We start from the raw sequence: 21,720 nt of genomic DNA, 5'->3' as shown, positions 1-21,720 counted from the left end.
ATACATTAATAGAAGCCAAAACATGTTATTTTATGCACCAAAAATGTTATACCAATTCCCTCCATTTCATCGACTCAAATCATAACCATTTCCTGTACAAAACACATACCAAAACACATATCACATTCATCAATTCAACCTATTTCAAATATGTATTTTATCATCATCAATCACACACTAATCTTGACTCATAAATCATCTACTAACCATTCACTGGTCAAGTTTAAAACCGTGCATTATATAAGAAAATACTCATCACTTATAAAATAATAAATAAACAACTTGAACCATCACCAAGTACACTAAAATTATGCCATAACATAATGCATCCTTTACACATCAAAATAAGAACATTTTCAAGCCACATCTCATGGCTAATTGCATCAAACACATAAGCATTAGTTGCCAAATTGATTGTACTCATCAAGTAGCCATAAAGCCTATACATGCCATATAACCAAGTCACAAGTGTATAAATATCAAAATAAAAAATCAGATAGTGTACTGTGATCTCCGCTGACTTCCAACCCGAACGAACGTCTGAATCACTATAAAACATAGAAAAATAACACAAAGTAAGCCATAAAGCTTAGTAAGCTTTTATGATAATAAACTCATATTATTAAATAATTGCATTAAAAACCATTATTCAAAACATGATATAATTTATATGATTGCACCATTCTATCTCGAATTCATGCACATAGTTAATCAAGATTTTCATGAGTTTATTCATTCAAAACACATATGGTTTGAATACTTCTTATCAATTCATTCACATCTTCATATGCATAAGCAATTATATATAAACTTTATACAATTTAATTTCCATCACCTTTTCTTTAGCCAAGTGAATTATGTGAAATATCATCAAATAACAATATTTCGCACACTATATTGCATATGTATATTTAGTTAAAAAAATTATAACACATATCTCACATATCATTCAATTCTTACCTCATTATAGCCAAATAAACACATTTTGGCATGAAACATACTTATACACAATTCTTTCTCATTTCACATACATGATACACTAAGAATTTACCAAATTACCTTTATGTGATTCTCTTATAGGTTCTGTACGTACTTGTATCACTTAATTAGATTGTACTTTCATTTTCATCTTGACTTTGCCCATTGAACCATTTGAAATCATTAAGGATACTCAGAAATCACAATAGCTTGTACAATGTCATATCTCGGATATGGTCTTACATGTTATCATGTATCGATGCCACTGTCCCATACAGGGTTTTATACGAAATCATATAATGATGTCAATGTCCCAAATATGGTCTTACATGTAACCACAATACAATGCCAATGTCCCATACATGGTCTTACATGTAATCACCTTTCGGTAAACCTAATGTCATGACATTTGTATCCTATACTATTCCTAGGTTCGTACGGGAATTTCAGATGTCATAGCTCTATTGACTCTTGCTCGTAATCATGATCATTCAGCATTCAATTCAATTCAATAATAAATAAGCATTTATAATACAATTTAAGTACGTTTATTAGCATACGAACTTACCTCATTTGCTGTAACGATGAATTAGGTCGACTAATCCGATATTTGTTCTAGATTCGAATCTCATTTTTCTCAATCTATATAATAACAAAATTTATTTATTTAATCATTAATTCATTCAACTTAACACAATTTACACATTTTGGAAAAATTACACTTTTGCCCCTATTATTTCACATTTTTGCAATTTAGTCCTTATCACATAAAATCACAATTTCATGAAATTAAACACAAACCCAAGCTAGCCAAAGTTTCCATATATTAATATCAGCCCATATTTTTCATTTATTCACACTTTTAACCACCACATTTCATATTGTCTCAATTTAGCCCCTTTTTTTCTGTTTTCTCTAAAAATCACTTTATAAAACTTGTGTATCTAACAACAAGATTTCATATTTCATCATAAAACATCAAAGAATACATATATTCATCAATGGAAACTTGAAAAATCTTTAACAGTTTTGAAATCAGAGATACAAGCTAGCTAGATTAAGCTACAACGATCTCAAAAACATAAAAATTATTTAAAACGAGACAAAAATGAACCTTCAATTGAGCATCTGTAACACCCCGAACCCGAGACCGTCACCGGAGTCAAACACGAGGTGTTAACAGACTTTTAAAAGAAAATTTCCAGACACTGCCAATCTGCGTAACAGTCGCTTTAAAAATCATATCTTGAGTTTAGAAACTCGGAATCCAGTTCCGTAAATTTTCCCTGAAACTAGACTCATATGTCCATCTACATATTTTTTTCTAGAATTTTTGGTCAGGCCAATTAGTACAGTTTATTAGTCAAATTCTCCCATGTTACAGGGATCGACTACCCTGACCTTTGCGCATTACGACTTGGATATCTCCTTGTACAGGGCTCCAATACTGATGCCGTTTGTTTCTATAGAAACTAGACTCAGAGAGGAATCTATAAATATATGGCTTGACTCCTAATTGTCTCTGGTTAATTTGAAATGAATTTCCAAAGTCGGAACAGGAAATCCAGAAACCGTTCTGGCCCAGTCTCACGAGAACCTGAATATCTCTTAACATACTGTCCGTATGATTGTTTCGTTACTTTCCTATGAAAATAGATTCATCAAGGTTCATTTAAATAATTTATTCACTATTTAATTCCATTCCTACTATTTTTAGTGATTTTCCAAATCTACATCACTGCTGCTGTCAGCATCTGCCTTTAAGGTAGACTTTACCTATTTCATGGTTTCCATGATTCAACTAGCCCTTTTTGCATAAATAGCACAATTTATGAAAGTGATTAACCATTCCCATGGCCAATCCTTGTCAAGCATATCCACACCAAATGATTATAACATTATACTCAAACACATATAAGCCATTTTCGCATGGCTATCCAAAATTTTACAAGTCCAAAGGGTCCACGACCCACAACAAACGGGTAGTCCTATACATGCCATTTCGAAGTTCAACCAAAATTGTACCAAAAGGGGGGGCTTTGATAGTGTGGGCGACTTTGACTTCAAGATCCCGAGTCCGATAGCTGGAGAACCAATCTATAAAACAGAGGAGCAATGAAACGGAGTAAGCAATTTATGCTTAGTAAGTTTTGAGCAAGGAATTCCAGCACAACAAAAGTATAGCATTCATATAGCTAAACGGATAATTTCATATGCACAAATTTTCGATATCATACTTGCTTCACATTACCAACCCTTATGTACATACACAAAAGATCAACTCAGCCAAAGGCCGGTAGCTCGTTTATCAACTGAGCGAATACTTATTTGTAAGGGCTCAACTAAATTCAAGCACATACGAAACATACCTCAATGTTGGGATGTTTCTAGAGCATTAACTGAAATTTTTACAGCAAGATCATTCATTCCCAAATCACGTACCTTCGGAATTTAACCGGATATAGCTCCTCGTTCAAATGCCTTCGGGACATAGCCCGGTTATAGTAACTCGCACAAATGCCTTCGGGACTTAACCCGAATTTAGTAACTCGCACAAATGCTTTCGGGACTTAACCCGGATTTAGTAACTCGCACCAATGCCTTCGGGCTTAGCCCGGAATTAGTATCTCGCACAAATGCCTTCGGATCTTAGTCCGGATATGGTCACTTAGCACAAAGCCTTCGGGACTTAGCCCGGACATCATTCAAATAACCATGCACATTTAACAATAAATCTTGGCACATTCGTATTTCATTTTCGTTAGCAAAACTCAAACACAAGACACTTATCATTCTTGTAATTTCGGCTCAATAGCCACACACAAAGAGCATGATTTTGATTTGCTTAAAACATGATCTAATCAAATCTTAATTTAAGCTCTCTTACTCAAGAACTTACCTCGGGTGTTGTCGAACGATTCCGATAGCTATTCGACCACTTTTTCCTTCCCTTTATCGGATTTATTTCCCCTTTGCTCTTGAGCTTAATTAAACAAATAAATTGATTTAATCATTTGAGCATCGAAAAGAGGAACACAAGGCACTTAGCCCATATTTATACATTAGACATTAAAGTCACATATGTACGGAATCATGAATCAAACTCAACATTTTAGCTAATTTTTCCCCCTTGGCCGAATATGCATGTCTATTTTGGGGCCGATTTCAACACTTAATACATTCTACAAGTATGGTCACTTGTATTGACTAAACACCCTTTTGTTTCAAGTTCAAAACTTGGCTAATACACACATATATACACTAGTAAAGCATCCTCTCCCTTTCCATCAATTTAACACATGCATTACTCATTAATATACAAAAATTATATTCGGCCTTAGCACACAACTTGCTGGCCGGTTCTTCTCCATTTAGCAACCAATGCACATATGTGCTCACTCAAAAATGCTAAAAAGAAGATTCAAGAATCATTAATCCACCATCACATGCGTCATTACAAAGCTTTACACTTAGCATGCAAATGACATCAACACAAATCCACCTTAGCCGAAACTTAACTCATCTTCATGCCTCATCACCACAACATCAAACATCAACCAAGAATGATGCATCCATGGCCGAGTGTCATTTCCATCACATAGCAAGATTTAGACCATGGGCTAGGTAGAACTCAAGCTAACAACTAAAATATGCATGCATCTCATGGAACATCACCAAACATACCTTAGCCTAGTCACATGCATGGCCGAACCTCTTCAACCTTTCTTCTTCCTTCCTCCTTAAAATTTTTGGCCAAAGATGAACCAAAGGATGAGCACTTTTTTTTTTGTTTTTCTTTCTAGTTTCGGCTAAATGGGGGGAAGAAACAACCACACACTTTTTTTTGTTTTCATCATATTCCCTTTCATTATTTAATTTCCATGCTCATTATTTTATTTTTCCTAACATACCTCACTAACATAACATGTTTGTGACATGTTTCCACTCATGATGCACTAACACAACATGTCTATGACATGTTTTGCCCATCACACTTGGTCTACCATGCTTGTCATGGCCGGCCACTACTAATAGGGGGGAATTTGACATGCAAGTCCCACCTTTTTCCACATGCACTAATAGGTCCTTACGCATTGACCTATCACATTTTAAAATTTTCTCACATAAGTCCTATTGACTAAATTCACATGCAATCGACTAAATCGAAGCTTGAAATTTTCACACCTTCATAATTACATATTCTAGACAATAAATATCACATTCAAACATTTCGGTGACTCGGTTTAGCGGTCCCGAAACCACTTCCCGACTAGGGTCAATTTTGGGCTGTCACAACTCTCCCCCACTTAAGAAATTTTCGTCCCCGAAAAGCTTACCGGTAAATTGGTTTGGGTATCGTTCTTTCATCAAGCTCTCGGTTTCCCAAGTAGTTTCCTCGATCCCGTGTTTGAGCCATAACACCTTCACTAACGGAACCCTTTTGTTCCGCAACTCCTTTACTTCACGAGCTAGGATACGCATCGGTTCTTCTTCATAACTCATATCGGCTTGAATTTCAACCTCTGATGGGCTAATTATGTGCGATGGATCAGATCGATAGCATCGAAGCATCGAAACATGAAAGACGTCGTGAATCTTTTCAAGCTCAGGGGGCAAAATCAATCTATACGCAACCGGACCAACTCGTTCTGAGATTTCGTACGGCCCAATGAATCTCGGGCTCAACTTGCCCTTACGGCCAAATCTGAGTACCTTTTTCCAAGGCGAAACTTTAAGGAACACTTTATCTCCCACCTGATACTCAATGTCCTTTCGTTTCAAATCCGCATATGATTTTTGACGATCTGTGGCTACTTTCAGACTTTCACGGATTACCTTTACTTTCTGTTCGGCATCCTTAATCAAATCAACTCCGAAAATTTTACTTTCACCGAGCTCGGTCCAAAACAATGGTGTACGGCATTTACGACCGTACAAAGCCTCGTAAGGTGCCATCTTAATACTTGATTGAAAACTATTGTTGTAAGCGAATTCAATCAAAGGTAAATACCGTTCCCATGAACTACTAAACTCGAGGATGCAACATCTCAACATATCCTCAAGTATCTGAATTATCCGCTCGAATTGACCATCGGTTTGGGGGTGAAAAGCAGTGCTAAAATGCAGCTTGGTACCCAAAGCTTCTTGGAATTTCTTCCAAAACCGTGAGGTGAATCTCGGATCTCTATCCGACACGATAGAAATAGGTACCCCGTGTAATCTCACAATTTGAGAAACATACAATTCAGCTAGTTTATCCAATGAAAATTCCGTACGCACGGGGATAAAGTGAGCCGACTTAGTCAGTCTATCAACAACAACCCAAATCGCATCCTTCTTACTTGTTGACAATGGCAGTCCGGACACAAAGTCCATTGTGACTCGATCCCATTTCCACTCGGGTATCATGATCGGCTGAAATAATCCTGAAGGCACTTGATGTTCCGCTTTCACTTGTTGACATATTAAACATCTCGAAACAAAGTCGGAGATGTCTCGTTTCATACCATGCCACCAAAACCAACGTTTCAAATCGTTGTACATTTTCGTACTCCCCGGGTGAATTGACATTCGGCTACAATGGGCTTCGTTCAGAATCATCGAAATGAGTTCCGAATTCCTTGGAACACACAAACGACTTCTGAACCTCAAACAATCATTATCATCAGTTTGAAACTCCGATTCCTTATTCGGAGCACACTCAGCCCGTTTTGCAACCAATTCATCATCAACTTTCTGGGCTTCACGAATTTGATGAATCAATAATGGTTTGGCTTTTAATTCAGCTATTAACACATTGTCGGGTAGAACAGACAAGTGCACATTCATCGCTCGTAAAGCAAACAGCGATTTTCGGCTTAAGGCGTCCGCAACCACATTAGCCTTTCCCGGGTGGTAATCGATGACAAGCTCGTAATCTTTCAACAACTCAAGCCAACGTCTTTGTCGCAGATTTAAGTCTCTTTGAGTCATCAAATATTTGAGACTTTTGTGATCCGAAAATACATGGCACTTTTCGCCAAACAAATAATGTCGCCATATTTTCAAAGCAAATACGATGGCGGCTAGTTCGAGATCATGGGTTGGATAATTTCTCTCGTGTGGCTTTAATTGTCTCGACGCATAGGCCACAACTCGACCTTCTTGCATCAATACGCAACCCAACCCGAGTAGGGATGCGTCACTATAAATGACAAACTCTTTGCCTGATTCGGGTTGCACTAAAATTGGAGCTTCAGTCAAATAAGTTTTTAGTTGATCAAAACTTTTCTGACATTTCTCCGTCCATTCGAACTTAACATCCTTTTGAAGTAGCTTCATCATTGGTGTGGCTATCATCGAGAAACCTTTGACAAATCGTCGGTAATAACCGGCGAGCCCCAAAAAGCTCCGAACCTCAGTAATATTTCTCGGAGGTTTCCAGTTAAGTATGGCTGAAATTTTGTTCGGGTCAACTCGAATACCCGATGTGGATACTACATGACCCAAGAAGCTAACCTCTCTTAACCAGAACTCACACTTACTGAACTTAGCATATAACTGCTTATCCCGCAAAATTTGCAACACTAGCCTCAGATGCTCAGCATGTTTGGTCTCATCTCTTGAATAGACCAAGATGTCATCAATGAACACAACTGCGAACCGATCTAAATATGGTCTGAAGATCCGATTCATCAAATCCATAAATACCGCAGGGGCATTAGTGAGCCCAAACGGCATCACTAAGAACTCGTAGTGACCATATCTCGTCCTGAAGGCAGTTTTGGGTATGTCCGATTCTCGAATTCGCAACTGATAATAGCCCGATCTCAAATCTATTTTTGAGAACATTGAGGCTCCCTTCAGTTGGTCGAACAAATCATCGATACGCGGTAACGGATATTTGTTCTTTATCGTCACTTTATTCAGTTGACGATAGTCAATGCACAACCTCATTGTTCCGTCCTTCTTTTTCACGAACAATACTGGTGCACCCCCAAGGTGAGAAACTTGGTCGGGCAAAACCTCTATCCGTCAATTCTTGCAACTGAGCTTTCAACTCTTTTAACTCGGTTGGTGCCATACGATACGGAGCTATCGAAATCGGCGTAGTCCCAGGTACAAGCTCAATACCAAACTCTACCTCCCGAACAGGTGGTAAACCCGGTAATTCTTCAGGAAAAACATCCGGGTATTCACAAACCACCGGCACAGATTCGGGTTTCTTTTCTAATTCTTTGTCATCAAGTACATACGCAAGGTATGCTTCGCACCCTTTTCTTACATATTTCTGGGCCAACATTGCTGATATTACCGCTGGCATTCCCTCCAAGTCCGTAGACTCAACTCGGATTACTTCGTTATTTGCGCACCTCAAATCAATAGTCTTGCTTTTGCAATTCACAACCGCATCATGCGCGGTCAACCAATCCAAACCAAGAATAACATCAAATTCATCAAACGGCAAAAGCATCAAGTCCGCCGGAAAACAGGAACCTCGAATTTCTAGGGGACATTTCTTACATACTTTGTCGACAAGCACGTAACGACCCAAGGGATTTGACACCCGAATTACGAACTCAGTAGACTCAATAGGTAAAGTCTTACTGGATGCTAAGGTTTCACATATGTAAGAATGAGTAGAACCGGGGTCAATCAAAGCAATTACATTAGTATCAAAGAGAGTAAAAGTACCGGTAATAACATCAGGCGAAGAAGCATCCTCGCGGGCACGTATAGCATAAGCTCTAGCAGGCGCACGAGCCTCGGATCTGGTCGTAGCATCTCTAGATCCTCTCTGACCACCACCAGTATTGCCCGTATTTCCAGATGGTCTACCTCGAGCAGTGGTAGCACCCGGTTTCCCACTCTGATTTACATTCTGTTCAGACAACCTCGGGCAATCTTTAATGAAGTGGTCAACTGATCCGCACTTGTAACAGGAGCGGTCAGGGAATCTACAACTCCCCGAATGCCATTTACCGCAATATCGACATCTCGTTCTGTCTCGACGTTCATTCCCAACACTGGCGACCGAAGTGCCTCGTGTACCCACAAGGGGTCGATCACGATCTCGTCTAAAAAGGCCCGAAGTGCCTCTCGACCAGCCCACATCATCTCGAAATTTCTTCGATGCCTGTTGAAGAGACTTTCCCGAAGATCTTTTACGAAACTCTCCAGTTCCCACATCAACTTTTTGTTTTTCTTTTCTAAGCTCTTCGGCTTTACAAGCTCGCTCGACCAGTACTACGAACTCTCGTATTTCAAGAACGCCAACGAACATTTTTATATCTTCATTCAGCCCATCCTCGAAGCGTTTACACATGATAGCCTCGGACGAAACACATTCCCGAGCGTATCTACTAAGTCTAACAAATTTCCGCTCGTAATCAGTAACTGACATGGAACCTTGCTTAAGCTCAAGAAATTCCTTCCGTTTTTGATCAACAAATCTCTGACTGATATACTTTTTCCGAAACTCAGTTTGGAAAAACTCCCAAGTTACTTGCTCTCGGGGCACAACAGAAGTCAGAGTACTCCACCAATAGTAGGCAGAATCGCGTAGCAAGGAGATAGTACACTTTAGGCATTCATCGGGTGTACAAGATAGCTCATCGAGTACCCGGATAGTGTTGTCCAACCAAAATTCAGCTTGCTCGGCATCGTCGCTATCCGTAGCTTTAAATTCAGTAGCCCCATGTTTTCGGATTCTGTCAACTGGGGGCTTATTTGACCTTATTTGGTCAGTTACCGGAGGTATTATAGGTGCGGGGGTGGTATTAGTCGGGAATGGAGGTTGTGGAATAGCCGTATTAGTTCGAATGTATTGGTTGAACCAATCATTCATCATGCTATAGAAAGCTTGTCTAGCTTCATCATTCGGGTTACTAGCATTAGATTGAGAGTCCGCCGGCGCTGTCCCTTGTGCGGTAGTAGGCGCTACACTCTCAAGATCATCAGCTACCTCTCGGTCGGGATCGGGATCCATTACTATAAATAAACACATTTACAATTGTCAGAAATCACCACACTATCAAGTAATCACATAAAATGGCATGTATAGCTAGACCCAACGCATTACGGTAGTCCTAGAATCGACTAAACCGTAGCTCTGATACCAATCAAATGTAACACCCCGAACCCGAGACCGTCACCGGAGTCGAACACGAGGTGTTAACAGACTTTTAAAAGAAAATTTCCAGACACTGCCAATCTGCGTAACAGTCGCTTTAAAAATCATATCTTGAGTTCAGAAACTCGGAATCCAGTTCCGTAAATTTACCCTGAAACTAGACTCATATGTCCATCTACATATTTTTTTCTAGAATTTTTGGTTGGGCCAATTAGTACAGTTTATTAGTCAAAGTCTCCCATGTTACAGGGATCGACTACCCTGACCTTTGCGCATTACGACTTAGATATCTCCTTGTACAGGGCTCCAATACTGATGCCGTTTGTTTCTATAGAAACTAGACTCAGAGAGGAATCTATACATATATGGCTTGACTCCTAATTGTCTCTGGTTAATTTGAAATGAATTTCCAAAGTCGGAACAGGAAATCCAGAAACCGTTCTGGCCCAGTCTCACGAGAACCTGAATATCTCTTAACATACTATCCGTATGATTGTTTTGTTACTTTCCTATGAAAATAGATTCATCAAGGTTCATTTACATAATTTATTCACTATTTAATTCCATTCCTACTATTTTTAGTGATTTTCCAAATCTACATCACTGCTGCTGTTAGCATCTGCCTTTAAGGTAGACTTTACCTATTTCATGGTTTCCATGATTCAACTAGCCCTTTTTGCATAAATAGCACAATTTATGAAAGTGATTAACCATTCCCATGGCCAATCCTTGTCAAGCATATCCACACCAAATGATTATAACATTATACTCAAACACATATAAGCCATTTTCGCATGGCTATCCAAAATTTTACAAGTCCAAAGGGTCCACGACCCACAACAAACGGGTAGTCCTATACATGCCATTTCGAAGTTCAACCAAAATTGTACCAAAAGGGGGGGCTTTGATAGTGTGGGCGACTTTGACTTCAAGATCCCGAGTCCGATAGCTGGAGAACCAATCTATAAAACAGAGGAGCAATGAAACGGAGTAAGCAATTTATGCTTAGTAAGTTTTGAGCAAGGAATTCCAGCACAACAAAAGTATAGCATTCATATAGCTAAACGGATAATTTCATATGCACAAATTTTCGATATCATACTTGCTTCACATTACCAACCCTTATGTACATACACAAAAGATCAACTCAGCCAAAGGCCGGTAGCTCGTTTATCAACTGAGCGAATACTTATTTGTAAGGGCTCAACTAAATTCAAGCACATACGAAACATACCTCAATGTTGGGATGTTTCTAGAGCATTAACTGAAATTTTTACAGCAAGATCATTCATTCCCAAATCACGTACCTTCGGAATTTAACCGGATATAGCTCCTCGTTCAAATGCCTTCGGGACATAGCCCGGTTATAGTAACTCGCACAAATGCCTTCGGGACTTAACCCGGATTTAGTAACTCGCACAAATGCCTTCGAGACTTAACCCGGATTTAGTAACTCGCACCAATGCCTTCGGGCTTAGCCCGGAATTAGTATCTCGCACAAATGCCTTCGGATCTTAGTCCGGATATGGTCACTTAGCACAAAGCCTTCGGGACTTAGCCCGGACATCATTCAAATAACCATGCACATTTAACAATAAATCATGGCACGTTCGTATTTCATTTTCGTTAGCAAAACTCAAACACAAGACACTTATCATTCTTGTAATTTCGGCTCAATAGCCACACACAAAGAGCATGATTTTGATTTGCTTAAAACATGATCTAATCAAATCTTAATTTAAGCTCTCTTACTCAAGAACTTACCTCGGGTGTTGTCGAACGATTCCGATAGCTATTCGACCACTTTTTCCTTCCCTTTATCAGATTTATTTCCCCTTTGCTCTTGAGCTTAATTTAACAAATAAATTGATTTAATCATTTGAGCATAGAAAAGAGGAACACAAGGCACTAAGCCCATATTTATACATTAGACATTAAAGTCACTTATGTACAGAATCATGAATCAAACTCAACATTTTAGCTAATTTTTCCCCCTTGGCCTAATATGCATGTCTATTTTGGGGCCGATTTCAACACTTAATACATTCTACAAGTATGGTCACTTGTATTGACTAAACACCCTTTTGTTTCAAGTTCAAAACTTGGCTAATACACACATATATACACTAGTAAAGCATCCTCTCCCTTTCCATCAATTTAACACATGCATTACTCATTAATATACAAAAATTATATTCGGCCTTAGCACACAACTTGCTAGCCGGTTCTTCTCCATTTAGCAACCAATGCACATATGTGCTCACTCAAAAATGCTAAAAAGAAGATTCAAGAATCATCAATCCACCATCACATGAGTCATTACAAAGCTTTACGCTTAGCATGCAAATGACATCAACACAAATCCACCTTAGCCGAAACTTAACTCATCTTCATGCCTCATCACCACAACATCAAACATCAACCAAGAATGATGCATCCATGGCCGAGTGTCATTTCCATCACATAGCAAGATTTAGACCATGGGCTAGGTAGAACTCAAGCTAACAACTAAAATATGCATGCATCTCATGGAACATCACCAAACATACCTTAGCCTAGTCACATGCATGGCCGAACCTCTTCAACCTTTCTTCTTCCTTCCTCCTTAAAATTTTTGGCCAAAGATGAACCAAAGGATGAGCACTTTTTTTTTTGTTTTTCTTTCTAGTTTCGGCTAAATGGGGGGGAAGAAACAACCACACACTTTTTTTTGTTTTCATCATATTCCCTTTCATTATTTAATTTCCATGCTCATTATTTTATTTTTCCTAACATACCTCACTAACATAACATGTTTGTGACATGTTTCCACTCATGATGCACTAACACAACATGTCTATGACATGTTTTGCCCATCACACTTGGTCTACCATGCTTGTCATGGCCGGCCACTACTAATAGGGGGGAATTTGACATGCAAGTCCCCCCTTTTTCCACATGCACTAATAGGTCCTTACGCATTGACCTATCACATTTTAAAATTTTCTCGCATAAGTCCTATTGACTAAATTCACATCCAATCGACTAAATCGAAGCTTGAAATTTTCACACCTTCATAATTACATATTCTAGACAATAAATATCATATTCAAACATTTCGGTGACTCGGTTTAGCGGTCCCAAAACCACTTCCCGACTAGGGTCAATTTTGGGCTGTCACAGCATCAACATGGCCGAACCCTAGCAAGCTTTCTTCCATGGTTTTTCATTTCCATATTCGGTTGATGATAAATTAATGAAGATGATAATTTGGCTTTATTTTAATTATTTTATCATTTTAACCATTTTACCATTTTAACCTTTAATAACAGCTAAAATTTCCATTATACCAAGCCAAAGAATTCCAATATCAAAATTTACGGGGTAATTACCATTTAAGGACTCCCACTATTTAATATCATAGCCATTTAATACCTTTAACTTATAGAATTCGACTTTTATGCTTTACGCGATTTAGTCCTTTTTACCTAATTAACCACTCAAACGGTAAAATTTCTTTACAAAATTTTCACAAAAACATTCTATCATACTTCAAATATTATTAAAATAATAAAATAAATATTTTGACTTCGGATTGTGGTCCCAAAACCACTGTTCTGATTAACCCTAAAAACAGGCTATTACATCGGTAGATTTTAATGTTTTGACCACGGTTATAATGGCATGCATAGGAAAATTATATTTAAAGTTTGATTTGAATGCTAAGTGTTTAATTTTTCATGTATACATATGATATTTTTTTATACCATTTGGAAATGGTTAGTTTTGTGTCATTTATATGGTTTTGATGGATGAGAGAAATGGTCCAAATGGTAAGGTTATTTTGATATGGCATAGATATAGTATGGTATGTTTGAAATGTGGTTAATTGTGATTTGTTTTGGTATGGAAATAAGTTAGTTAATGAATGGTTAAGTCGAAACATGTTTAGGTATGTTTGATGTATGTGTTTAAGGTGTCTATATGGCATATTGGTTGGATGGTTAAATAGCCTAATGAATTGGTCTTATTATGCACATTATGGACATATTTAAGGTATTGGTTAAATTTACAAGTTGTTTGTAGGTTCATGTTTGAATTGGTGAAAGAAATGGCTTGATTTGGCCATTTTCTTGTCCACACGATCGTGTCTCCCTTGTAGGTTTTGAATATTTAAAGTCAGACAGTTAAACAGCTTTCAAGAGTTACACGGCCTAGCATACAAACATGTGGCTTGGCCGTATGACCTAAGTTAGAGAGTTACACGGGCACGGACACGGGCTCAGACATGGTCGTGTGTCCCTATTTTGAATGTTACACGGGTTGAGACATAGACATGTGTCTCAGTCGTGTGACCTCTGCAGTATGAATTTTTCTAACTTTTTTCTTATTGTTCAAATGTTCCCGATTTAGTCCCGAATCATTTCTAAAGTGTTTCTAAGGCCTATAGGGCTCGAATAAGGGACGATATGCTTATGTTTGAATGAATTATGCTATGATTTATGAAATATTTTGAAATGAATGTTTCTAAGTTACGCATTTATTGTGATGCTCCATAACCCTATTCGATTGACCGATACGGGTTAAGGGTGTTACAAAAAGCCTACCTATTGAATTAACCCTTAGTAAACCTCATTGAGCTTAACACACCTTTTCTTGATTAACCTGTGAATGTTAACCCATAACCTAAATGTTTTTGTTGTGACTCTTTCCCATTTTATTGACTTCTTTATTATCGAGATATGATTTGATTAGTTGCCTAACTATACTCTTTGTTTGAATTGTTGAATTCTTTTATTGTTCTAGTTAAACAAATAAAAAAATTGATTAATTTCTTGTTGGTTGAGCTTGAACAGTTTATTTCTTATTTTATTGAGAAGCTCATTTTTATTTTGAATCGTTTTGATTGATGCAGTTCCTTTTAATTTGGCATTTGTTTATCTTTTTCTAATTTGGTAATTTATCAATTCAATCTCGATTATAACCAACTTTTCTGGCCTTTTTCCACACTCTTAACCTAAGCACCATTACAACCTCTTAAAGACCTTTTGATATGTGTGTCATATCATTTTATAATGGTGGAGATTTGATTTTCAAGCAAGCTTATGGTAATAACATTTTTTGTTCGACTGTTGAGTACATATTTCTTGAACCTTAAACACTTTGAGTGAATCTTTAGTGAGGATGTCAATTCTTGTTGATTTTAAATTAAAGGTAATTACTTAAGTAAGAGGAGACACCTATTTTTTCGTGCTTTAAAAATTTTAGCTTGAATTGTTTGAATCTTTAGTGCCCTTTTAGTTTAATTATCAAAGCATGATTGTTTTCGAATTATTTTTGAGACATTATTGATGAGAATTACAAGTTGAAAAAGATTAACCTTGATGTGAGCTGAGGATTTTTCTTGAGGACAAGCAAACACTTAAGTGTGGGGATATTTGATAAGTGATAAATGTAACATATTTTAATCCCATTCTTGATGCATTTTTGGATGATTATTTATGCAAAATGGTGAATTTTATGCTCCTAATCCTTTGAATTCATGTTTCTATACTTAGGAGAGCATTTGGGAGCAAAACTAACGAAAATTGAACAAATAGAGAAAATTTCAAGTGCCACACGGGCTAGGCCTTCCCATACTAGCTTGGCATACTATCATGTGGCAGACCATGTCAATTTCATAACTTGCATCCCAAACACACGGAAAAACATAATTTTTAGGCTTTCTGAGGATTCTAAAGTCTATAAATACCAAATAGAAGAAGAGAAAAGGGGAAGCATCAGAGAATATTGAAGAAAACAACTCGAAGAACACCATTGGAGGAAACTCTAAAGCAGATTTCCATCAAGATTGAAGATTTCCTTTTAATTTCTTTTGAGGTTTTTATGAGTTTCCTTATTTCTTGTGGTCATTCTGTCTTTAAGATGTTTTTATTCACATTTATGAAATAGTTCTCTGGATACCTAGGGAAGATGAACCCTATGATGAATTCTATTATTTGATTTCTATTTTACGTGATAAATACTTGATTCTTGCTCCCAATTTTGTGTGCTTATCTCTTATTTTAATATTTTCGGGATATTAATCCATGTTTAATGAGCTTAAATCAGAGGAGGATAAGTCATTGTTTAAGAGTATATCTAGCATAATTGAGTGGAGTTGCATGGAATTTTAGAAATTGGACAACATAAATCTACCGAATTAGAGTAAAATCTAATAGGGGAATCCATAAATTGAGTTAATGCGATAATACGAGTTTTAATTAGAAAGAAATTTCAACTAATCAACCTAGAGTTAGTTTCTCTTACTCTCAAAAGAGATATTAGTGTAATTTAGGGATTTCTACGAATCAAGATACCAAGGGAATAAATCATGTAATTCAGATTCCTAATGATAGATGAAGTCTAGCTAGATTCCTTCCTGGGTATTGTTTCTCTCATTCGTTATTATTCATTTATTTTCCTGATTCATTCTCTATTGAGTTCTTTAGTTAAATTAATTTAGTAATTTTAGTTTAAAAAAATTACTCCAATTTGTTGGCTAAATAATAGGAAAATGGTAATTACTAGTACTTTTAGTCCTCGTGATACGATATCTTTGCTCACTGTAGCTGTATTATTATTAATAGGCGCACTTGTTTTTGTCGTATTTTTAGTTAGTAACGTGACACATATCAAAACCACCTTCAACAAGCATGATAAACTCTCCTTTCTTATACTCAAGATACAATTCCCTGACATACTTCTTCTTAATCTCTTGCTGGAAGAACATTCAATTGATTCTATCCATTGGAACATAACTAGTTACAATTAACCACCATGAATGGCTTCCTTCTTCAACAAAGAAACCTCACACTGAACATGCTCAGTTTAGGTACATTCAAGCCACTCTAAGACATGTTTTATTGTCTCGAGCCAATACTCAACTACCAAAGGATCAACTATATTGTATTCAACAAAGTGTTGTAAAAAATTAATGAAAGAATACATGTTGAATTGGTGATCAGAATATGAAACTATATGTTTAAAAATGTTTAAATTTTACTTTTTGAGTAAACCTTAATCTTGTAAGCAAAATGTATAATATGGGTGAGTTAGTAAATATTGTAATTAGTTAAAAATGTTTAATGAGTTAGTTAAGAGACAAGTAGGAAGTGTTATATAACATTGATAAGTATATGAAACATTTTTAAATGTAAGTTAAGGTAAGCTTGCAAAAGCTAGGTACTATATGAGATACACGATCGAAATTTTAAAATTAATTTGGTAAAAATGTGCCCTTGGTAAGATGAGTAATTACATGAAACTTTGGTTGGTGACATGATTGAATCAAGGTGATCTATATGATTGTTTTAATGTAAATGACTATGCTAAATAATGGAAAAGAAATGTGTAAGTGCTCATAATGTGAGATTTCATATGATCATTTCTTAAATGCCCTGGTAGCTTGGTGGAAATAGAGAAAGATATTTTGGCATGCCAATAAGAACTGTGATAGCACTAAATAAATATATTGTCTATGGGGTTGTAGAGTATACAAGAAATATATATGTGATTACACTATTAGTACCTTTAAAGTGTTAGGAGGGTTTAGGGTTCAGGAGTATGCATTTTAATTGTCTAAATTATTGATACATTAGGTGTTTTGGTTGGTTGCACTATAACTGCATTATAGTGTTTGTGAAGGGTAAATTCCATATAGAGAAAGCATTGTATGAAACAAAGGTAACATGTCATCTTGTATCCCTTTCTAATTATTTAATAACATTTTCACAACTTTTTACATATCATTAATACATAATTTTGGTAATTTTTTTTAACTTGAACCTTGAACCTCAAACCCTAAATTCCAAACTCCAAACCATAAACCCAAATCTCGAATCTTGAACCTTAAACCTTGAAATTTACCTTTTGATTTAGTGTTTAGGGTTGAAGTTCAAAGTTTGGGGTTTGGGGTTTAGGTTCAAGGTTTAGGATTCAAAATTTAGGTTCGGGTTCATGGTTCAAGGTTTTGGGTTCGAGGTTCAAATTCAGGGTTATTGTTTAAAAAATACCAAAATTATATATCAATGTTATAGAAAAATTACTAAAATATCATTAAATAATTGGAAAGGGATACAAGGTGATGTGGCGTCACTATTTCATATAATCCTTTCTCTTTTCACATATCCTACTTATAGTCCAGCATTACTTATTAAGAGATACAAAGGAAACTATATTAGTCACCATGACTAAAATTGGGACATGATATAACTATTGAATTGGTATATATTATGAATGAATTGGTCAAAAGAACTAAAGAATTCTTATATTTGTTAAGAGATCTAATATTTGTATATGATATATGATTTTGAAGATTGGCAATTGTACTTGAAATTAGGTTGAGAAATAAATGCATTGTATATTAAATACGAACAAAGGTATAAAAATGTGTTAAAGCTGTAAATTAAATTGTAATATTAAATATCTAAATTTGAATAATAATAATAATAATAATAATAATAATAATAATGGATTTGATAATTGAGCCTGAGAATTAAATGTACACTTATAAAAGCATGAGAACTTGGTCTCTAAGTAATGAAAATTTGTATTGAGAGTTGATGCATTGATAAGCTAGTAAACATAAGGGGTATTAACAACTATGGCTCGATATAGAGAACTTGGTCTATTAAGTAATGAAAATTTGTATTGAAAGTTTATGCGTTGATTAGGTAGTAAGCATAAGGTGTATTAACAACTATGGCTCAATATAGAAACATAGTTGAAGTCACTAAAAGGGAAAGGCACAAGTAATTTGTATAGTGGAAAGATAGATAATGAACTTAATTGGTTATGCAAAGATTTCTAATATTGTATAGTGCGGGTCCGTGACATGTGTCGGTCCGAAAGACCTAATTATTGTTACCTAAAAGGGCAAGCAGAAAAGTTCTGTAATGGCCGGAGGTATCGGAATAGACAGCGTCGTTCAAAGTCTTCCCATATTTTTTACGATATTCTGCCTTTATGTAATGCATGTCAACCTCAGCTCTTGTAACCACAATCCTGATTAGGTCAGTGTCCGCCGTTCCAATACCTTTCATTGCTTTTCGCAACGCCTGCAGTTGGAAACAAAAATGAACCAACTATTCTATTATATTTAAGTTGCAACAAATATGGGGAACTAGGAAACGAAGTAAAACTCACCTTTGCATAGAACCTTGGAGGACCTTCAGCACATCTTAATATTGTCTTAAGGGCATATTCAAAGTTCTTGTGAGTTTCATCTCGTATTGCCTGCATTAAGTGACATGGGGATTGATACATGGAAGACTAACTCAATACTACATATAATAATGTGGGGATAAAAGTTTACCTTCTCCAATGTTTTCTTGAACATGGTTTTGTAGATGTCACTAACAGCACAAAGGTGTGCCCTACTTCTATCACTGAATATCTGTATGAAAGTCTTTCCCGTAAGACCAAATTTCCTAGCCGCTTTGTTCAGTGCTTTAGCGTCTTCCTCTACCAAAGTTTCATCGTATTCTGGGCCTTCGTAGCGGGATGTGGTTAAAAAGGCAAGTAGTAACTGTAATTTCAATTCAAACCCATTATTCTCAACTCGTACAGGCTTGAGTTTAACCGCAAAATTTAATGATCAATGGATTGTATATGAAGTAAACTCACAATACACAACTCAAGTAACAATAAGACAATCAGTGAGCAATTATTCCAAAAACTTAAGTACAACTTATGAATGTAATCGCTCTCTTCCTATGGCTCTTCTACAATAAACCTTTATTAGAGAACATGAAATTTAAACACATAAACAACTAATTTGGATCCACAAAGTTATACCAGATATGTACTTAACATAGATGTGATTTTCATATTGAACAGCAAAACCTAAAAGGAAAAATATATATAAAAAACAAAGAAAGCTAAGAAAAAAGAGACCTTTTTATGTTCACCAGATAGTTCAGCTTCAATGTCGTCTTCAAGATTACTTCCAACATTTGAGAAATAAGCTCGTTTAAGCTGTCCAATTTGCGATGGAGTTCGAGAACATACGATTTCTGTCACTGCTTTTTGATCTTTAACTGCTCCTTTCAAAGCTTTCTTCAAAATGAAAGCATCTCGTTCTCCTGGTTCGTGCATCCATAGCAATACTGCTTTCTAAGATCATTTTTTTTTTGGCAAATATCAGTCGATTTTGTTGATTGTAGCCGGGAATGGGTTTGGATTTTTGTTGAAAATTGAGTAAGAATTTTAGCAGAAAATATATTGTTACCTTGAGATGACCGGTGAGCTCTGAGGACAAACGTTTCCGAAGTTCATGACCATATGTGGATTCGTATTCTTGTTCGATAAGGGAGCGTTGTGTGGCATCTCTGTGAGCTATAATATTGATGATTGCCGCAGCATCACATCCTATGCCTGAAAATGTAACGGAAACGGACAATGATATCGTTGCACATGCAATAATGAATCATCAAATCCATGCAATGATATCTCCAATTAAATTCTCGCCAAAACAAACATTAGGAAATTAACATCAGTTCATTCAGTTATCTTTAAACTTGTAAATGAAAACTAGCTTGTGCAGCTCCTTTTAAACCCCACACATACACACACAAAAAAAAAAGGTGAATAAACGACAGATTGTAAAGAAATGAAAATGTTATCACCTTTGAAGGCACGGTAGATTTGCATGGCATCATCACGGTGGGAAGGTGCCACAGCAGGTACTTTCAGAGTCGACATTTCTCGTTTCCCCTCTCTCTCTTTCTTTCTTTCTTTCACGTTTTGAGGAAATTAGGTAGAAAGGGAAAGAGGGTGAAGGTCAATATGAGTATGGATATGCAATAAAAAGAACGTAAACATAGGTTCCTTCCCCCATGTATTTAGGAAAATCCACCAATTTACAACTGCCCCATATATACTCTCATCCCTCTATAATTCTAAACACTTCAAATCGTCGTAGAACTCATCCAAAAAAGATTTAAAAAACTTCACATTTAAACAGTATATATATAAAGTTATTTGATGATAAAGTTAGTTGTTTTTCTAAATATAAAGATTAGAAATATTTATTATAGAAAATAGATTATATCCTATAGGTTTTTAGCTATGTTTTTAATGGCGTTTGGATAAAAACGCCGCTACAGATCGAGAAATAGTAGCATTTTTTGAAAAACACCGCTATAGATAGAGAATTAACGGCGCTTTTAGAAAAATGCCGTTACAGTCGAGCATTAGTAGCGCTTTTTAAAAAACGACTCTATAGGTCGACCATTAGCGGCGTCTTTTAGAAAATGATGCTATAGATTGAGCATTAGCGACGCCTTTTGTAAAACGCCGCTACAGATCAAGCATTTGTGAACCTTAAAAGAGCTTTAGTGGCATTAGCGACGCTTTTTGAAAGACATTGCTATAGATCAAGCTTTAGTGACGCTTAATCAAAAATGCCACAAAAAACATTTTATCTGTCTATTTATTATTTAACTGGTTTATTTATATTAATTAAAATACAATTTATTTTTAATTGAATATTTTAATTCTTTAGAAAAATAATGACACATAAAAAAATTTGAAAGTAAAAACGTAGAAAAATATTTGTTAAAAATGAAAAAAATTAAAATGTTATTTTTTTAAATAATTTTAAAGTTTTT

At 36.1% G+C, this 21,720-nt stretch overlaps 1 protein-coding gene across 1 annotated transcript; it reads right to left on the bottom strand.

Moving 5' to 3' along the window:
* Nucleotides 1-391: 391 nt before the first annotated feature.
* LOC107961170 (annexin D5) lies at nucleotides 392-21,013 on the bottom strand. The gene is made up of 7 exons (XM_016897385.2): nucleotides 20,737-21,013; nucleotides 20,340-20,485; nucleotides 20,006-20,224; nucleotides 19,425-19,637; nucleotides 19,256-19,345; nucleotides 18,978-19,167; nucleotides 392-548 (listed from the first exon to the last, which is right to left on the bottom strand). The coding sequence occupies exons 1-7, from the start codon at nucleotides 20,810-20,812 to the stop codon at nucleotides 493-495; spliced, it is 990 nt and encodes a 329-aa protein (XP_016752874.2). The 5' UTR covers nucleotides 20,813-21,013; the 3' UTR covers nucleotides 392-492.
* Between the last annotated feature and the right edge of the window lie 707 nt (nucleotides 21,014-21,720).

The sequence above is a fragment of the Gossypium hirsutum genome, chromosome A05 (genome assembly GCF_007990345.1).
Source record: "Gossypium hirsutum isolate 1008001.06 chromosome A05, Gossypium_hirsutum_v2.1, whole genome shotgun sequence".
NCBI classification, from domain to species: Eukaryota; Viridiplantae; Streptophyta; class Magnoliopsida; order Malvales; family Malvaceae; genus Gossypium; species Gossypium hirsutum.
Note: the sequence above shows the minus strand (reverse complement) of the source record. Positions and strands in the feature narration are given on the sequence as shown.

Excerpts from the sequence above, each read along its gene's own strand:
- LOC107961170 (XM_016897385.2), bottom strand. The coding sequence starts at position 20,812 with ATGTCGACTCTGAAAGTACCTGCTGTGGCACCTTCCCACCGTGATGAT. Across the intron at positions 19,638-20,005 it reads TATCTGGTGAACATAAAAAG|TTACTACTTGCCTTTTTAAC; the intron begins GTCTCTTTTTTC and ends TTGAAATTACAG. Across the intron at positions 549-18,977 it reads TTTTCTGCTTGCCCTTTTAG|TGATTCAGACGTTCGTTCGG; the intron begins GTAACAATAATT and ends TATGTTTTATAG.